This window comes from Balaenoptera ricei, chromosome 20, assembly GCF_028023285.1.
Source record: "Balaenoptera ricei isolate mBalRic1 chromosome 20, mBalRic1.hap2, whole genome shotgun sequence".
Lineage (NCBI taxonomy): Eukaryota > Metazoa > Chordata > Mammalia > Artiodactyla > Balaenopteridae > Balaenoptera > Balaenoptera ricei.
Genome location: NC_082658.1, coordinates 12,364,951 through 12,384,087, shown reverse-complemented (window position 1 = coordinate 12,384,087; position 19,137 = coordinate 12,364,951). Strand labels below are relative to the sequence as shown.

Here is a 19,137-nt window from a genome sequence, read left to right as displayed (position 1 = left end):
CCTGTTCCTGTGCCATCAGGCTGGCTTACCTGTGATGCAGTTTGGCAGCTTTACCCGCTGTGGGCATCCAGTGGTCACAACATGGATTCTACCTATGTGCCATGTCAGGATATGATGGTCAGGGATGCGTGGCTCTAACCTTAACCCTAGGTTGGGGAGTGGCCCCTCCCCACCACTGCCTGGAACCACTGCAGCTTCTGATGAGAAATCAGGGGCGTTCAGATTTCAAGAATGCTCTGCTCATCACCAAACCTTCATGTAAAAAAGAATCTGGAGTTAAGGTAGAAAATCTCTAGTTTTTAAAATGTAATTTGACTTCTAGAACCTCTGCTTACTCATAGTTTACATAGGGAAGGGTATTTCGATTGATTTTTTTCCCCACAAACTCAAAGCTGCCAGTCTGGCTGCAGTGTTGGGCTGATGGCACCTGAGCCTGGATTGGTGACACCTCTTGGGCCTTGGGGAGAGCTCTGAGTGGGAGACCCACAGGGGGCCAGCCGGGCTCAGGTGGGTATCCGTCCCTGGCCAAGACAGCCCTGCCCAGCCCGGGGCTTCCCGTCTGTTGCTCTGTGCACACATCTGTAGCCACAGGTAGGACAGCAGGGCTGTTGATGACGTTATTGGAGGGAACAGGTGTAGATCCAGTCCACTTTGGGAGGTCAAAGCCAAACGTGGCTAGGTCTCCGAGGAGCCCGGCCTGTCACTCCACGTGCTCCCATCAGTCCCTCCGACTTGCTGCCTGGAGTAGGAAGTGTGCATGCATTACCTGATTCCCAGCCCCCAGCTCTGATGCTGCTGGGACCTTGGAGGTGGCAGGGGCAGGTCCAGCAGACGTGACCATGAAACTTGCTGTGAATGCGGTTCCCTTGGTGGTCTCGGCCCATGGGGAGCTGGGTGTGTCATTTCCCCATGACCACAGCTATGCTCCAGCCAGAGGCCCAGGTGTCTCCTCTTGCCCTCACAAACCCCAGGACTGCTCCTGCCTCTCACCTGGGCGTGTGTTATACAGCTGGTGTCCGGGGAAAACCTGGTGTTAGCACCCTAGGCAGCACCAACCAAGCCCCGGCTTGTCCACATGCTCTGGCATCCAGGTACCGCTCCCCAGCTCAGCCCATGGCTGGACTCCCTTCCCTGGTTCTCAGGTGGTCTGTGCCAGGGCTGCTCCAGGGTCTGTGTGTGTTGTGCTTCGGCTGTGCTGACACAATGAGACGTGTATCCATGAAAGAGTGAGCTCGGGCACTTGGAGGTTCTGTGGGAGATCGCTGGGGAGATGTTAGCTCTGCCCTCCTAAACGTGAGCGGGTTCCCCAGGGTATGCATGTGGTTTCCAGAGGAGGGAAGCCAGGGTGGGCTGAGAGCAGGGCTGTCAGGAGTCACAGCTGCGAGGGGTGGGCTATGCCCCGTGACAGGCGTGGGTGACCCTGCAGACCAGCTGTGTGGAGCCTGGCCCTCTGCATAGAAAGCTTGGGACCAGGTGTCGCTGCCCGGAACAGGGCCGTCATGTGCTCCTGGGAGGGGGAGTGAGTCACCGATACCTTTCCCCTTTTGCCCAGGCAGCTGATTAGCACATTCCTGGGTCTGGGTTTGCTGGGACGTGGTGGTTGGAGTCCCAAACCCGGCAGCGCTGGTGGATTAGCGAAGTAACTTTGCAGGCTATGGGGTAGGCAGTCAAGGCTTAACAGCCTGGGGTGTCCCAATCTCTCTCTTCCTCTGTCCAGCTGGTAGGAAGCTATTGGCCTGGAACTAAAAAGCAACCGCTGGGCCTGTGTACCGGACCCTCGAGGTCTGGCTTCTGCACCTGCCGGGAGGCAGCTGAGTGGGCCCTGCACAGACTCCCCTCCAGGCCCCTGGCTTGTTTTCTGCTGGATGCAAAGCTTTGCTAGTTGAGTTTCCTCGGACTTTTCAAAGTAAGAGTTTTGCCCTGAATGTTTCATTTGCTTTAGTTCTCCAGAAGGCAGAATCTTAAAATTGTGCAAACCAGGTCACTTGACAAGTTCACATGGGCAGAGGCTCAGGGGCAAAGCTGTGTAAATACAGGTTTGGTGCTGGTGTGGTTGTGTGAAGAGCAGGTTAGACTGCTCACGGCTGGCTTCTGCCGAAAGGCTTCTGAGTGAGTTGCTGTAGGCCGTGTCCATGGCTTTGAGGACGTGCTGCCCGTGTCCTGAACAGAATGACTTTCAGGCATCTGTCCCTTCTTTGATCCAAATATCCAAACAGAAACCCCAAAGCCCAGATCCTGAGCTCTCTCAGCTTGCCTCTAGCAGGATAGAGCGGGAGGGTCGCTCTTGGGGTCACCAATAGACCCACCCTGACGGTTTGCCCCGCCTGGCCTGAGGCCTGTCACTGGTGGGAAAAACCATGCTGTTGGTGGCAGCTTCATCGGAGTTCTTTCATTTGATCCTCTGAGCAGGGCAGGCAGACAGAACTTTCCACAACATCAGAAAAGGCAATCTTCACATCAAAGGAAAGTTCTGTCTCTGTGTACAGCATAGGACTTTGTTTCTGGGCTTCGTGTAAACAAGCCGGAAGAAACTGTACCCAGTTCCTCCCAAGTGACCAAGCGTTAGGACCATCCAGCACCATACTCTGAGCCCGAAATGCAGGAGCACTGGGAACCACCCCTCCCTCGGGGCCCCTGCAGGGCCTGAGTCAGGTGGAGTTTCCCATGGAACATTAGTGGCAACAAGGCAGGCAGAGAAACCCTGTCAGGGCAGGGAGCCCACCGTGGACAGTGGCCTATCCTCTGCAGCATTTGGCCCAAGGCTTTGCACCTAGGGTGCTGATGCATTTGTTGATTTGATTTTGTTGGAGCAAGATCAGCCTGGTGATACAAGGACTTCTGGTGCCCAAGTTCCTGCCCCCCCTACAGAGCGCTGACTAACTGTGGTTCTGTCAGCATCCAGGCCTTCAGTGACTGCCCGGAGGATCTTGCCAACGTTAGGGGCTGAACCGCACCCCCCAATATTCATGTTTTGAAGTGTTAACCCCCAATACCCCAGCGTGTGACCTTACTTGGAAGTGGAGTTGTTGCAGATGTAACTGCTTAAGATGAGGTCATACTAGAGTAGAGTGGGCCCTAATCCAATGGCTGATCTCCTTATTAAAAGGGGAAATTTGGACACAGACACCTACTCAGGGACAACACCATGTGAACACGAAGGTGGAGATGGGTGATACATCTACAGGCCAGTGAACATCAAAGACTTGCCACCAGAAGCCAGGAGATGGGCCTGGAGCAGATTCTCCCTGGGAAGGAAACAGCCCTGCCAGCACCTTGATCTTGATCTTCAGAACTGTTGTTTGAGACCCTCAGTCTGGTACTTCGTTACAGCAGCCCTGGAAGAGCAATACAGCCAGCTTCAGATGCTGCGGGGACTGTGTGGACCCCACAGGCCCAGCTCTGCTCCCAGGGCATGTCCCCTGTGCGCGTCCATCCATTGGCTCTTGTCTCGCACTGAAGCCTAAGCCCCACCTCGGACCTTGGCCGCCGCACTGAAGGCAGCCAGTGCTGGCCCAGCCTGCTGGGATATCTCACAATTCCACTGGTTGTACTCCTACAGGTAAGTATGCTCTAGGTCAGGTGCAGAGGGCACACACCCCCCAGGAGGTGACAGCTATGGCGTCGCAGTCCTTGGGTAGCAGACTAGATACCATGTTAAGTGTGAGCGCATGTGTTCTTGGCAGGAAGCAGCAGGAACCTGGAACCAGGAGGAATGTAGGGGAATGGGAAGGAGGGGAATGAGGGCCTGGGGGTGGAGGGGGCTGGGGGGGGGTCCCAAAGTAAGGTCAGTTGGGTTGAGTGGGAGCTGAGGCATTTAGATTCTAACCTGGGAGGTTTCCAAGCAGAAGGGCAGTGCCACTGAAGCCCACGTTTTGGGAAAACTGCCCTGAGAGTGATACGAGCCATGATGGAAGGTGACAAGTGACAGGGAGATGAGTAGGGATGGGCCTTCTTCTCCACAGCAGGACCCTGTCCTGTGCTTCCTCAGGTGTGGGTGGCCCCCTTGCCTTCCCAGGAGGCAGAGGCAGCTGTGCTCACCACTCATCATGCCCTTCTCCCCAAGTTCCCGGGACTGTAGGAGACCCTGACCTTGGTACCTGTTTGCCTTCCTTATGGGCCCTGCCCTTCTAGCACCTCTCCTGCCCTCTGTCAGGCACCTTCGAGGTCCAGCTGAGGGGCAGGGAGCAGTGGCCAGGAAGGATCTGACCCCTTTGGCCAGGAACAGTGACAGGTGGGCTGAAAGATGAACCACTAAACATGATCCTGAGGGCACGGCTGGAGCGGCTCAGTTTCAGCCCCTCGGGTGTAAGCATGACTGCGCAGCTTTATATAGCTCTGCGGGCCCTATATAAGCAGGAGGTGCCCTGGCCAGCGGGAGCACGGAGAGCACTGAGGTGGCTGCGCTGGAGGTTATCATCAGCCAGAAGAGCCTGCAAGCCACTCTGGTCTGGGCACCTTCCTCCCCAAAGCAGTAGGGTCCCCACAGGGGTGGCCCACACCATAGCTGCCAGGATGCCCAGCAGAACAGCCCGCTATGCCCGCTACAGCCCGAGGCAGCGGCGCCGGAGGCTACTGGCTGATCGCAGCGTGCACTTCCCTAACGATGTCCTGTTCTTGGACCACATCCGCCAAGGCGACCTGGAGCAGGTGGGGCGCTTCATCCGGGCTCGGAAAGTCTCCCTGGACACCATCCACCCCTCAGGTGAGTGCCTGTGGGGCCAGTGAGGGTCTGTGGGGCGGCAGGGGAAGGCCTGAGCCTTGACCCCTCCTGTCCTGTCCAGGTCTGGCTGCCCTTCACGAAGCAGTGCTTTCTGGAAACCTGGAGTGCGTGAAGCTGCTAGTCAAATACGGCGCGGACATTCATCAGCGAGATGAGACAGGCTGGACACCCCTGCACATCGCTTGCAGCGATGGATACCCTGACATAGCCAGGTGAGAGGGTGGCCTCCAGGATGTGGTCCCTCAAAAGGTGGCTCTGCTGGTGTAGCTAAGAACCCTAAGGGCTTCTGGAATCTCCTTTCTGCCCTGTTGCCCTCCCAAGAGAAAACTGCAAAAGTCAGCCGTAGTTTCCAAAAGGTCTGGTTTCTTCCTCCTCACCTCACCTGGAAAAATAAAAAACAGGTGGACCTCGGAACCCCAGCCTGCTACCCTGGGGCAGGGGTGAGCATCCTGTAGGCCACCTCCCTTCCTCAACCAGGGCTGCCCTTTGCACCCCAGGTACCTCATTTCCCTGGGGGCAGACAGAGAAGCAGCCAACGACGATGGTGATCTGCCCTCGGACCTCATTGACCCTGACTTCAAGGACTTGGTGGAGTTATTCAAAGGGACTAAGATGGACTGAGCCCAGCCCCGCCCTCCTAGGGCTCTAGCCTTCCCTGGAGACGTCAGGTGCCCACCTCCCCCAGGTGCCAGGAGTGCCCCACCAGCCGGGCTGGGGGCCGCCCAGGCTGGCCAGGACCCCATACTTGGGCACAACCCTCGCCCCCCGACCCCGGCCTGGCTTTTCCTCCAGGTGAATTTTTTATTGCGAAACTTTCTACTTTTTCAATAAACCTGATTCCCAAGCCCGTGGTGATGGCCTGATTACTGGGGACCGACCCGTCCCAGTCCTTCGGCTCCGGTGGTCAGCGGACCCCGCCCTCCACTCTGGTCTAGGGGTCCGGCAGTGCCGGAGCAAGGAGCCAGAGTCCCGCGGCTCCCGACCGCCAGTCCCTGCAGTTCGTCGACCTCGCTGCCCCCCGGCCCTGTCTGTCCCAGGACCCTGACCCCGCCGGCCTGGACCCCCAGAACCCCGCTGCCTCGAGAGCCCGTCCCCGCCATCCCCCGTTCCCCGGGGCCGCCAACTCCACAAACCTCACGGACACCAGACCCTCAGCCCCAGCCCTCAGTCTCCGCCCCTACCCTGCGCGCCGGCGGTCATGTGGCCGGCGCCCTCGTGCGTGCGCGTGCGCGGCGGCGCGCGTCACTTCCGGCCGGGCCCCTGGCAGCTGTGGCGGCGGCCGAGAGGGCGAGGTGAGGCGGCGGCGGCGGCGGCGGCGGCGGCGGCGGCGGCGGCGGCGGCGGCGGCGGCGGCGGCGGCGGCGGCGGCGGCGGCGGCGGGGCGGCGCGACCGGGACCCGCCCTGGCGCGGCGGCCGCGAGGGGAGGGCCCCGGGCGGGGTCGTGGGGCGCCCGGCCCGCCGCGACGCAGGATAGGGAGGGGCGCGGCGGGGCAGGGAGGGCCTGCCGGGCACGGGGCTCAGAGAGGGCAGCGGGCCGCCCTTTCCGCCCCTGAAGCTGCAGCCGCCCCGTCGTCCGGGGAGCAGCCCTGATGATGCTTCCTGACCCCTGAGCGCGGCCGGCCGGGCTCCCGCGGTTCGCCTTCCGCCGCCGTCCAGCCTGTCCCAAGCTCCTGGCCTCTGAGCCAGGCGGGGCGGTGCCGGGTGCGGGGTGGTAAGGGGGTAAGAGGCTGCCCGCCGTCCGGGAGCTCACCGAGCCCCGGGGGCTGCCGGGGTGGGCGGGAGCCGCAGCGGGGAGGCCGCAGACATCAGACTTCCAATTACAGAAGCAGCCCAGGTTGTGAGAAACTTCAGGTAACGTGGAGGCGCTCAAGTCATGTCCCCGACCTGTCCCAGGGAGACTTCCCAGAGAAGGTGGTCGTTAGCCGGGCCCCCAGGGACCAGCGCGATAGTTTTGGGTAGACAGGACATTTTGAGCAAAGGCCCTGAGATGTCAGTGGGGAGTGTCTAGAGCTTTTAGAGAGGAGTGCAGGTGAGGAGGGAAGGGGGCAGGAGCTGAGTCCTGAAGGAGGAGGCTTGATTTGGGGTGAGTGGAAGGGCTAGTGAGATTTCCACATGAGGAGGGAGGGGGGTGCATACGCTGGGGTTTGTTGCTCGGGAGGGGAGCCGCTGTTGACACCCAGGAAAGTGGGGGAGGGGTGGTGCAGTGCTTAGAGGCTTTGCCTGGGGGACTTCAAGAGACTGCCAGGCCCATTTGGCATCTCATATGACAGTATCCTGCTGGCACTTGCTTGGGCGGTAGATCGTTTTCTAGAAGTCTCATTGGTAGAAACTGGGCTGTTGAGAGCCCCAAAGACACAGAATATGAAGGGGAAGTGGAGTCTGAGAAAATTTGAGTACCTATCAAAAATTCTAAAGGAGCACAGAGTGGCTGCAATTGCATCATTGATTCTAACTCCAGAATATCCACTGTCACTTTCCCAGACCACAGAGTGTCTGTCATCTTGCCCCGTCCTTAGGCAGATGGTTGTGTGTGGGGAAAGAGTTCAAGACTGGGGGCCTGGAGACTGGGCTTTGGCGCCCCCTCCCCCCATGCCTCCTCCCAGGAGGTCTCTGTAGCCCTTTGTTCCCATGGAAGAGCAAGGTGCTACATAGATCCATCCAGGAGGACTCCCTCCCTGTCTCTGAGCAGAACCACATCAGTGCCAGGGGTCAGGAACCTGCCAGGAGTACAGGCAGGGGTGGGGGCAGGCTCTCGGGTGCTCAAGCCAGCTGAGCTATCTTGACCTAGCCCTGACTGCTGTGGCCCTGGAGGCCCAGAGGTTGGGAGGCCCTTGGGGTCCAGACCCCATTCTGCTGGGTGGAAGGTTGCTTCACCTGTCAAGCCTCCAAAATGGGGGTTGTCGGGGTCCTACCTGGCTCAGTGCAGTGGCCGCCCTACAATCGGCCCTTGGCAAATGTTTGCTGTGGCCGGCAGTGCTGCTGCCCCTTCACAGTGTGCTCTACGTTTGTGGGTCTCCACCACACCTGAGTGGGCTGTCTCTGCATTCGGTTTGCCCGGGGCTCTCCTGGCTCACGCTTCGTAATCAACAGCAGCCCTTTTACTCTCAGAAGTGCCCAGCTGGACGATACATTCCTTCTGTGATTGCCCTGTCCACCATCATATTGGATAAGCAGCCACGGAGATCTTGTTTGAGATGGTGACTTCATGTGGCTATACTTGGGTCCCTGTTGAGCAGGAAGGCCTGGTGAACATTCTTGGGGAATGTTTTGGCTCAGATGGGGCTTCTGAGGCCCATAGAGGGAAGAGACTTGCCCAGGGGCAACAGAGCAGGGATGGACAACCGCCACTCACAGAGTGGTTCTGGACCCTGCCAGGTGCCGAGCATGCAGCCCGCTGGCCACTATGGGCTAGTCAGCCGTGGACAACAGTCAAGGCCTGCAGAGCACACTGGGAGGCAGTGTATGGTTCTCCGTGGCGCCGGCAGCAGCAGAGGTGGCTCTGAGGCACAGACTGTGTTTGAGTGGGGGGCCCAGTAGCTGGTGACACCTGATGAGATAGATTGTGGCCAGACTGAGGGCTTGATGGCAGTAGAAGACCCTGGTAGTGTCTGGGTGGGCAGTGACTTGGCAGGGTGGGTCTTGGGAAGATCATGCTGGCATGACGTATACCGGTGATGGAGAAGGATAGTGCAAGATACTGTCCCGACACAGGGGTTGGAGGGTGAGCGGTGGATGTTGGACCAGGGGTGGGTGGGAATGGGAAGAAGTAACTGAAGAGCACATGGGTGGAGGCTTGGGATCTGTGGGCTGAGGGGAGACTCGTTGCATCATCAGATCTAAGATCTCAGTGGTGTGAGCTGGGCCTCCGTGGTCCACTGAGAATGGAAAAATGCTGCTAACTTTTGTGCTGGCGATTGCCAGATGCAGCCCAATTTCAAAGCTATTAAAATAGGAAAAAAGTTTCTCAGAGTTGATGGGATATAGGAAATGTGATGAGGATTTGAGCTCCAGTCTTGAGGAAATAATTGTGCCTGATAATCACTGGGAGCAAAAGTCAGAAAGAAAACAAAGGGAGGGAGATGTTTGCGGAAGTGGATGCTCCCTCGCTGCTGGCCAGATGGACTTGAGGCTCCAACCTCAGTGGGACTCTTGTGACCTGCTGGGCCTTTTTAGGTGTCCCTGGCACTTTTCCAGGCATGCCATTCTCCCCAGCCTGCTGGTCACCTGGCCCCTCCACACCGGCCTCTGTAGTGGCCCTGCTTAGCACTTTCCCTGGACAGTAAATGTGCTTGGGTTTCCCTCCACTTCACCCCACACGCCACTGTCAGCCCAGGCCTCGCACCTCCCTTCACAGCCAGGGACAGGCAGTCTTGGCTGATGGTCCCGCTTCCTCCCCTCGCTCCACTGAGACCCTTTGTGCTAGGTCGATGGAGATTTTGTCTTGCTGGTCCAGCAGTCACCTCTTCGTCTAGGTCTTCCTTGAGTCCAGCTGCCCCCTTGGTCATCTCTTCACTGACCTTGTTCTCCCTCCCCCATGCATGCCTTTGCGGCTCGGCCCTCTCTGCTGGAGCAGCCGTGTGTCCCCAGGCTTCTGTCTTTAACATCAGTCGTATGATTTGCCCACTGTTGCTGTGGCTCGTGCCCGTGGCTGTCACCTTCTGTAGTGGAAACAGGCCCTGTGTATATGGGTTCCTTTCAGTGGCTCTTCCCTCTGGGCGCTGACAAGTACTGCTTCTCTGGTCACTCCGGTGCACCTCTCAGTGGCCACGTGGCCCTTTCCCTTGGATACACACCTAGGACTGGAACAGCTGTCATGGGGCGTGCATATTTGTTAGGTTTTTCATGGAAGTTTCTTTTGGGGTCAGCATGGGGGCCCGGCTCCCTGGAGGAGCCCCAGGAGGTGATGAAGGTGAGCGAGCGCAGCTCACTGTCCCTCTGTCTTCAGGGGAGCAACAGGGACTTGGCTTCTCGGGAAGCTGCTGGTACACTCGGGAGAAGCCTTGGTGTCCTTGCGTCCCGCCAGGTGGCAGGATCTCAGCAGGGGCAGGGCAGGGCCAGCACAAGGTTCTGAGGAGAAAGGCCCCTGGAGGGAGGCTGAGCTGCTGGGAGAAGACGGAGGACTCAAGGGTTCCTCACATCTAGGAAGGCCAGCTGGTAGGACACAGGCCATTAAAGATGGACCTGGTTAGGTGTGACCTCCCGCATCGAGAGGAAGCAGACGGTGACTCCTTTTTAAAAAGTCATTTTACTCGCCCTTCAAGTCCCAAGGACGTGAGAGCCTGCGGGTGTCCAGCACCTGGCCAAGGTGCTTCCCGGCCACTCTGTCCAGGGCACCAGAAACCTTGTAACTCAAGTAGCAAATCTGTGTGGGCAGGCGCCCAGTGACAGGTGCACAGCTCCGCGGTTTATGGGAGACACTAGCCTCTGGTCGGGAAGCGCAGCCGGTGAGGGCAGCGAGGGGTGGGTGCCCACTGTGGAGACTGAATGCTCCAGGGGTCCGGGGCACAGGCCTCGGGACTTCAGTGACCAAGGGGAGCAGGTAGGTGCCCAGAGAACCCCAGAGCCACGTGTGCACGTGCATGTGTGCAGGCAGGGCGATGGGAGCTGTGAGGGTCTGGCACCTGAGTTAGGCCTGAGACTGAGCAGGGGGCCCTAAGCCAAAGGCACGTGCCCATAAAGGCCAGGCAGCCCCCAGAAGCTGTGACTAGAAGAGGCCGAGGCTGCCCTGGAAGGAGAGGCCCCAGGGATGGGCAAGGCTGGGAAGGCAGGTACCCTGAAGAAGTGGCCACTCAGGTCCGAGAGGACAGACTGCAGGAGGGCTGAGGGGGCCTGGGCAGGAGGGGCCAGCCTAGAGTGGTCAGGGGCTGGCTGATCCTCCAGGCACCTCCCTCCTATTGCATAATTGGAGCCTCCCACCTCATCCTGCTGCCGACAGCCCCTTGGGACTTGAGCGTTCTTGAGCCCTGTGAGTGTCCCCACGGCACCCTCAGGCCAGAGAGGGCTTTCCCTCTGTGCTTTGGTGTTCGTGGGGCTGGCGCCTGGGCAGGAGACCCATGGGCAGTGAGATCTCCCGAGTCTAGGAAAGAAGTCACTTTGTGAGGAGCTGGGCCTCTCCCCTGGGAGGGCACAGGGTTCCACGTGCCCCCCCAGGAAACTGGCTTTATGCTTTTTTGTTGTTGTTGCTGCCTCAACCTGTGGGCTGTGTCTACCTGTGCAGGTTTTTTTTTTTTTTTTTTTTTTTTCCGGCCGCGCTGTGCAGCCTGTGTGATCTTAGTTCCTCGACCAGGAATTGAACCTGAGGCCCCTGCACGGTGTCTTAACCACTGGACTGCTAGGGAAGTCCCCCTGTGCGGGTGTTTAAAGGCCAAGGGAGCCAGAGAAGAGGTACCCACTGTGTCTCATCCTCCTGGCCCTTCAGGAGGGGCTGTGGCTACCTGCTCTAAGTATTCTGGGGCCCCTCGGCTCCAGGGGTGGGTGGGGGAGGCACTTGTGCTCAAAGGCCCTTCCCAGGCTTCCCCCCACACCCCCAGCACCTGGGGTTGCCCTGCTCTGGAGCAAGGCCAGGCCTAGGACTGGCCCTGTGCAACCAGCTTCCTCACCCTGCGGTGTGTGTCCTCAGCCAGAGAGAGCACATTGTCCAACTGGCCAGTTTGAGAGTGAGCCTAAAAATAGACCCCCATCCAGGGCTGTATAGTCCCTTGGGCTGAGAGAGAGGCTGTAAACAGCACACACCCCAGGGTCTCGGTCACTAGGTTGGGCCTGGGGATTTCCTCCGGGCTCACAGCCCTCCCCCAGCCCTTCCGTCACACCCCGGGGACCAGGAAGCTGGGCAGGCTCTGCTGGGCTTCTCACCATTGGGAAGCACATCCCCATTTTAGAGATGGGAAACTGAGGCTCAGGAGAAATGACACACTAGGCCCTGCAGGCAGTGAGGGCCCTGGGACGACCGCAGGCCTTCCCCACAGACCCACGCTCTGCCGGCATTGGTGTTCTGAGACTTGAACTGGGAATGTCAACAGAGCTGCCTGACTCTGGGGAAGGTGCTCCTAGGCAGCAGTGGTCCAAGTGCAGGGGCCACTCGGAGCTCATGTGGCTCTGACTCGTGCATGTCGCCGGCCCAGCCCCATCTGGCTGACCCTGCCGCACCCTTAGCCAGCTGGATTGTGGCTAGACCCTGTCTCCTGGAAGGCAGGGAGGCCACAGCTAAAGGGAGGAGGCAGATGCACCCTACGCCCTTCCCATCTCTGGAGCCCTTCTGGAGAGGGTGGTCTCCGTCCCATTCCTGTGTCGTGGGCTTCCCTTCCAGAGGCCGAGGGGATCCGGCAGCGGAGTGCGAGGACCAGACGCCCCAGCGATGACCAGGTGGGTCTTGGGCAGTGGAGTGGCCTCCAGGTGGGAGGGGCCTGCCCCCAGCCCCTCCTCACTGGCTGGGCTCCCCCAGTTCCCCTGTCTCCAGAGTCGTCTACAACGGCAAGAGGAACAGTAGCCCCCGCTCTCCCCCCAACAGCAGCGAGATCTTCACCCCGGCCCACGAGGAGAATGTGCGCTTCATTTACGAAGGTACACGGGGTGCCCCCAGCCAGGCCCCTTGAGCCCCTCCTGCCCCTGTACCCTCACTCCGCCCCAGGCAGGTGGGGGGACCCAGCTCTGGTCACGGCAGGCGGTCAACGCTATGGTGTTCCTGACAGGCAGCACCCCAGAATAGGCAGTATTTGGAGCCAGTGGTGTTTGCTCGGGGAGAGGGGGGCCGTGGAAGACAGTGCACCCTGGGGAACCTGGGGCATCCTGCAAGTGGTGTGGCTGGCGTGTGTGAGCATGTGTGCACAACATTTGTGCCAGGAGGTGGGGGATGGAGGAGGCGGGAAAGATGGGGGGCCTGCCTGGAGGAAGTGCTGTACCCCAGTGGGTCTCATATGCCTCTGTGACTGCAGCTCTGGTCATGGTACCATGAGGCTGAAAGGGGCATGGTCTGGGCAGGGCTCCCCGAGGGAATGGGGGTGTGTTGGGGACAACTTCAAGTCAAGAACGGGCTAGGCCAGGGGGCCAAAAGCTGTGAAGCGGGAGTTGGGGGTAGGGGGCCTGCGGGGCCACTCTGGTTGGGGGGGAAAGGTCAGGAGAAGGTGTCCTCTAGCTTGGACACTGACTGGGCCGGACTGCCTGATGCTGCAGGCCTGGGGGTCTAGAGCCCCTGACCACCCCTGCTTCCTGCAGCCTGGCAGGGCGTGGAGCGGGACCTGCGCAGCCAGATGTCGGGCAGCGAGCGGGGCCTGGTGGAGGAGTATGTGGAGAAGGTCCCTAACCCCAGCCTGAAGAGTGAGTGGGGCTGGCCTGGGAGGGAGGGGCTGGCCAGGGGGTTGAGCTGGGGGCAGGAAGGCCCACCTGCTTCCTGCTTCCAAGACAGCCTGGCAGGGTGGGCTGGGTCCCAGGGTTTTCAGAGGCAGGGGCAGGACGAGGGACAGACCCTGCCTCTCCACCTGCGCCCACCGCTGACCGCTCTGTCCCCTGGCAGCCTTCAAGCCCATCGACCTGAGCGACCTGAAACGCCGGAACACGCAGGACGCCAAGAAGTCCTAAGGCGCGCCGGTGCCCCTCCCCTGGCCTCTGGGAGATCTGGGTGCAGCCTGCTGCTGGCCTCCTCCTCTCCTGTGGGCCCACCTCCTGGGAGGGGGAGGGGGCCTTGCTCCCAGTGGGCTGAAAACCCTAGGAACAGGACATGATTGATGGCCGAGGCCTGCCCCTCCTCCCTGAGTCCCCTCCTTTCCTCTTGGGGGATCTCAAGCTACCCCCGACACTAGGGGGGCTTGGGCCCAGCCAGCCCCTGCCCTCCCGTGGGCCTACGTGGCTCTTTCGAGCTGCCTGGCCCTGCCTGCCCCCCAGGGCCTTGACCCTGACTCCCTTCACCTTCCCCTACCCCCACCCCCCTACCCCTGGCCACTTCCAGGATCAGGAGGGAAACGAGGGGGCCTTTGTTGTCTCCTGTGCTGGTGGGATTGGGCTGGATTAGCTCCTGAGGTGGCCAGGAGGCAGGACAAGGGTGATCCCACCCATGCCTAGCATGGGTCCCCCACCGACCCCTGCTGTGTCTCTGACCTGGACACAGGGAGTGTCTGACCCCTCACCCCACTCTCCAACCTGGCCCCTTCCTTCTCTGTGTCAGCTTCAGGATGGCACCAGCTGTTTGGGCCTGGGACACTGCTGGGTGCCCCCTCCAAGGGTCTTGGGCAGCCAGGCCTGGCCCCCCCGGGGAAGGGGCATGGGGCTGGCCTGAGCTGGTGAGGCTGCCCAGTGGGTCCTGCCCTGTGCGGTGAGTTGGGAGGGTCTTCAGGGCCATTTTTTCTTCCTGTGCCCTCCAAATCCAAGTGTCTGACTGGAACCTGAGGACGAGTGAATAAAGGCGGGGTGGCATTGGCTTGGCCACTTGGTCTGTGAGACCCCTGTCTCGGCTGCCCACACAGGGCTGGAAATCCAAGGTCATGGTCCAGGCCCAGAAGTTCCGTCTGATCCCTGGGCTCCACCAGGGGGCTTGGGCCTCCTGAGGGGCAGTGGGAGGTGGAGGTGGGGGCCCTGGAAGGTAACACATCCCACATCCCTCTGCAGCACTGGGTCCTTGGGGAGTGGCTCCTCTGCTGTCCGGATGGAGGAGTGGCTGCTGGGCTCAGAGAGCCCCAAGTGCACTCAACCTTCAAACCTGGACATAGCCCTGGCAGACAAGCCAAACCGGAATTTATTTTGGGAACACCCTTTCCTGTTAGAGTATTCTGGGGCTCCAGCAGCCCCACAGGTGGCTCTGGGAGGTGTCTTTTCCTGGGGGGAATTCCCCAGGGATGGGGGTGCAGGAAGGATTGTTCATGGAATAAGCAGCAGCCATGGCTTGCTGCCAGTGGGTGCTGGCTGGTGCCAGGCCCTGAGCCAAGTTCCTGTAACCACACAGGCCTGTTTGCTCCCCAGGGACCTGTGGGGCATCCTGCCAAGGGTTTGAGTGCCTGCTGGGCTGGGTCACCCAAGCAGCCCCCCGTCTGTGGCTGGAAGGGGGTGGGCGTGGCCTGGCTGGGGTGCAGGGACCTGTGGCCAGAGGCTGAGTGGGCACACAGGCACACATGCCCTCCACCCAGCGTGTCCTAGACCACTAAGGATGGGGTGATGTCCAGCCAGGCCACTGCTGCACTTGTGGCATTGAGCAAGTTGCTGAGTCTCCAAGCATCAGTTTCTTCAAGGGGAGGTCAGCACCTGCCTCCTGGGTGGCTGCCCAGTGCTAGTGCCTGCTGCCACTGTTAGTCACCTTGTGGATGCACTTGACAGGGCACTCAACCACAAGGCTTCAGTGGGGCCTGGACATCTGCATTCTGGCGACCGCAGTCATGGCCTTGCTGTGAGCCCTGGGGCATGTCACTCTCCTGTCCCACCTCAGTTTCCCCATGTAAAGTGAGGGTATGGGCTGTGGTGGTTCAAAGGCCTCTCTCCGAAGGGGTGCTGGAGCCCCCTGGCAGCACACCGGGGAGTGTCTAATATCTTGCTGCGTTGGTTAAAAATTGACTTAACTTTGCTCCCAGCTCTCTCTAGGTCATTCCTCCCTCCTGTGGGGCTGGAAGGTGGGAATGGGGCCACACTGGGCCCCAACATCTGGGTCTCCCCTGCCCAGAGCCACCCTCCCGCTAGCAGTGGTTCCTTGCCCCTGTGTGGGTGGGCCCATGGGACACCCCGCAAGGCATTTTCATTCCCGCTTTCCCTGCCAACTTAGATTTTCTGGAATAGAGGCCCTGGACCTGGAGTCTTTGCCGAGAACACCTTGGAGGTGGGAATGTGGTTAACAGGCTGTGCTGGGGTGGGGGGTGAGGAACTCGGATGGGGGCACTGGAGACGGAACCCTCACCAGCACAGTGGGCTGCCTGGCTGACCATGAGTGGCTGGAGACACCTCTCTCCCCCTCAGACAGTGAAGGTAGAGGAGACGAGGGGAGCGTCCTGGTGGAACAGGAGTGCCCAGTCCTCCATCATGTTCTACCCTTGGTGGCGCTCATATCACTGTCTGCTTTCATTCAGTGCTGACAACTCGGGGGGCGGGGGGAAGATTTTATTACCCTGATGTTACATATGAGGAAATGGTGACCTCTTGTAGGAGACTGGTCTTAATCTGATTTTTAAGCTTTTACTGTTAATCAAAATCTGAATTTAGTAAGTACTTCCTGAGCATGTATCCTGAGCATGTTCATGTATATTGAGCATGAACAACAATTCCCTAATGTCATCTAACACCCAGTCCATAGTCCCCTAGTGTCTAAAATAATATATTCCACATGGGTTATAGACTCAGAATAGGAAGGCCAAGTGCATCGGCTGAATCTGCTTGATGCGTCCCTTAAGTCTTTCTTAGTCACAGTACCTCCTCCCACATTTCCCCTCCATTTATGAGTGAAGGTCCGCTGGGTACTTGATGTTGGAGTTTCCCAAACTCTGGTTTTCACTGGTTGCATCTTTGTAGCATTAACAGACTCCTTTGTCCCCTGCATTTCTGTAAACTGAAGTGAGATATGGATGCTTGATGGGATTCATTGGAGAAAACTTTGGATGTAAAGGGATCGCTCTGGTTGCTGTGTTGAGAATAGGCTGCAGGGTTCAGGGTGGAAGCGGGGAGACCTGTCAGGAGGGCTACCTCAAGTGAATCATGGGAGGAAGAAGCTGGGTGAGGAGGCAGGTAAGGAGCTTGATATGGACTGTGGAATTTAAGTTGCCATTGGATGTCTGAGTGGAGGTGCCAAGAGGGAAGCTGAGTCTCGAGTGGATTTGGGAGGGCCACAGAGGTTGGAGATATAGTTTGGGAGTAATTTGAATATTGGTGCTTTTTTTTAAGTTTGATAAAGAAGGGAGGAGGGTGGGACCTGATCCCGGGGCACTGCACTCAGGGAGAGGAGGAGGAAGCAGGACCAGGGACTGAGAGCAAGGTCAGAGAAAGGGCAGGTGGGGGAGGACCTGGGGCTGAAGGCTGCCATAGTGTCCAGGAGGAGGCCGAGGCAGTCAGAGTTTGGCTAGTTGCAGCCCTCAGACTTCTCCTCCCACCCTCTCACCTAGAGGCAACCATTTTCAACTTTTCTGCTGATTCTTTGGTTTGTATTTCTATTTCTAAATAGCATACATGAACTGTTACTTATTGGTTTTCCCATTTCATTCTGTCCCCCACTCCCACTACACACGTGCTCTTACCATCCACTATCCTCCCTAGATCTTTTTTTTCTCTCATAACTTTGGTTACATCAGTGTTGAGTATTTACATGATGATGTCTGTGTATTTAGAGATGAGCCTTGTGGTAAATTGTGATCTTTTTTTCTGCCCAGCTTTTTGTTTTCCTTGAAGTTATTAATTGCCTTTTTTTTTCATTTGCTCAGTTTTCTATGTACTAAGTCCTGAACTCTCCACCAGGTCATCTAAATCTCCTCTCAATGTGTTCAGTCACTTTGATCCCCTTGAGGGTGTCTCTCCTGTACTTTTGCCCTGCTTGAGGCTCCCTCCCCGCAGTGACCCACTCTGCCTGGCACACAGCTGCCATCCTGGGGATGCCCCTCAACTCTCCTAGGTTTGATCAGTGTTTATTGTAGTCCATGTTTTCCTCTTTCTTGGTCTCCACACTCATTTTAGTAGCATGCATGTGGAGAGACACACACAAGTACATGCTGGGTGGTTCCCATGCATTCTTTTAGGGGAAGGGCCTGAGATTTGGACTGGGGTCGAGGTGGGAAGGGAAGTAGAGATGGCGAAGGGGCAGAGGGCCTGGAGTGTTCGTCTTCCTGAATGGAGGGTGATGCTGTGTGGGTGCTGGGCCCTGTGTTAGAAAGTCAGGTTCCCCCACCATCCCACCTGCAGGACGGCCTGGTCGGAGCCAATGTTTATTGGCTGGATGAGCCCAGCCCCTTCCAGGCCTCCACCTCCACTCCTGACTCCGCCGGCCTGCTCCAGTTCCCTTGGGGACAGGGACAGGGTGAAGGAGGACAAGGGCAGAGGGAGTCAGGATGGGGAGGGCTGTCAGGAGGCCCCTAGGTGAGCAGCACACCTGCAGGGCAGTCACCAACCCTGAGCTCAGCTGGCGTGAAGGAGAACTTGTGCCCTCCCTGTGCTAGGCTTCTGGGCATGGAGGGCTGGCAGGGGTGCCCCTGTGGGCAGGGGCTCAAAGGAGCACTTAGGGCCTGGGGAGGCTGCGGGGCCTGGGATGAGAGGTGACCTGAAGCCTCAAGGTCAGGGGTCTCAGGTCCTCAAAGGTGCAGCCAGCCACACTGCCTCCCTGCCCCGCAGTCCCCACCGATCATAGTAACATCGCTTCCCGCCTGGGCCGCAGGAGAGCCCAATCTACCTTAACTCACCTCCTGCCCCTCCGTCCCTGCCATATCCGGTGGCACGAGGTGAGGGCCCCCTCAGGAGGGCCCCAGTGCCTGGAAGGTGAGTAATTCTATTTACCTTTCCTGAGAGGCCCCCTGTCCTTTCATTTGCTGCAATTAGCTCAGCTCTGCCTGAGCAGCTTCAACCCACGTGGCCGGGCAGGGACTGTGGACACCCCCTCCCCCAGGTCCCAGCAGTCACCCCCCACCAGCTCCTAGGAGCAGGGCCGCCTGGCTGGCCTGTTTGGCTTGTGCTCTTGGCTTTTGTGGCCCCTTCCTCTTTTGACAGCGCCCCTGCTCCTCCCCCCCTCCACGCACACCCCCAACCAGGCATCACGGCACCGGACACAAGGGGCGCTCTTGAGGGGTGACTACAGTCCCCACACTGCTCCTGCACTTGCCTCCACCCTCTGCATCAGATGCACCGCGTCCCGGGGGGCAGCGTGGACTCAGGGTGCACCACTTGGCTCTTCCTGCGTGAGCGCCAGCCCTCGCTGACTGCCAAGCAGGGTGCCCACCCGCCAGGCAATGGGCAGTACCCTCGCGCACAGCTGCCCTTCCGCATGCACCTGGAGCAGCAAGGACTGCAGTGATTCTCTGTGAAGTGGCTGTGTTGGGCTGTGCCGCAGTCTTTGGAAAACTGTGCTGCGCCTGCACTTGGACGGTCTCGATTTTGGGGGTCCATCTCTCCCCGCTTCAGTCGGCTACATGGGCTGCGGATTGCTGGGGTGGCTAGAGTTGGGATGAAGCAGAGGCCAGTAGAGGACATCCAGTTCTGGATTATCTAGTTCTGGATTAGCCAGTGATGCCCTTGCTGGGCCTGAGTCCAGCCCCGGCTTCGGCTCTAGCAGGGAGCCAGGGGTGTTCATGTGGGGTTGGTAGAAGGACTGTGATGTCGGTGGCTTCCCTCGGCCATTGACGCCCTTCATGCCCCTCTGCGGGTGAATGGTGACACTCCGGGGGTTGAGGGGCCAAGACTGAGTGGGGCCCGTCCACTCTGGCCCGGGGTGGGGGTGAGCCCACCTGAACTGGGCTGGGGACAGCACGTGCTGG

The 19,137-nt window shown here is 59.1% G+C and overlaps 2 protein-coding genes across 2 annotated transcripts; both read left to right on the top strand.

Annotated features, from left to right (window-relative positions):
* Positions 1-4,242: 4,242 nt before the first annotated feature.
* PPP1R27 (protein phosphatase 1 regulatory subunit 27) lies at positions 4,243-5,564 on the top strand. Its single transcript, XM_059908058.1, has 3 exons — positions 4,243-4,702; positions 4,782-4,932; positions 5,218-5,564. Exons 1-3 carry the CDS (start codon positions 4,258-4,260, stop codon positions 5,339-5,341), a joined length of 720 nt encoding a protein of 239 aa, XP_059764041.1. The 5' UTR covers positions 4,243-4,257; the 3' UTR covers positions 5,342-5,564.
* A 401-nt stretch (positions 5,565-5,965) lies between these two features.
* Positions 5,966-14,137, top strand: MCRIP1 (MAPK regulated corepressor interacting protein 1; the record flags this gene model as incomplete). The annotated part of the gene is made up of 6 exons (XM_059908430.1): positions 5,966-6,012; positions 6,544-6,571; positions 12,027-12,082; positions 12,162-12,280; positions 12,932-13,033; positions 13,230-14,137. Coding segments are annotated over 6 exons (417 nt in total), but the record flags the coding sequence as incomplete, so codon positions are not given.
* Positions 14,138-19,137: the final 5,000 nt, after the last annotated feature.

Coding starts and splice junctions, on each gene's coding strand:
- PPP1R27 (XM_059908058.1), top strand. CDS start 4,258: ATGATCCTGAGGGCACGGCTGGAGCGGCTCAGTTTCAGCCCCTCGGGT. Junction 4,703..4,781: donor GGACACCATCCACCCCTCAG/GTGAGTGCCTGT, acceptor TGTCCTGTCCAG/GTCTGGCTGCCCTTCACGAA. Junction 4,933..5,217: donor GGATACCCTGACATAGCCAG/GTGAGAGGGTGG, acceptor TTTGCACCCCAG/GTACCTCATTTCCCTGGGGG.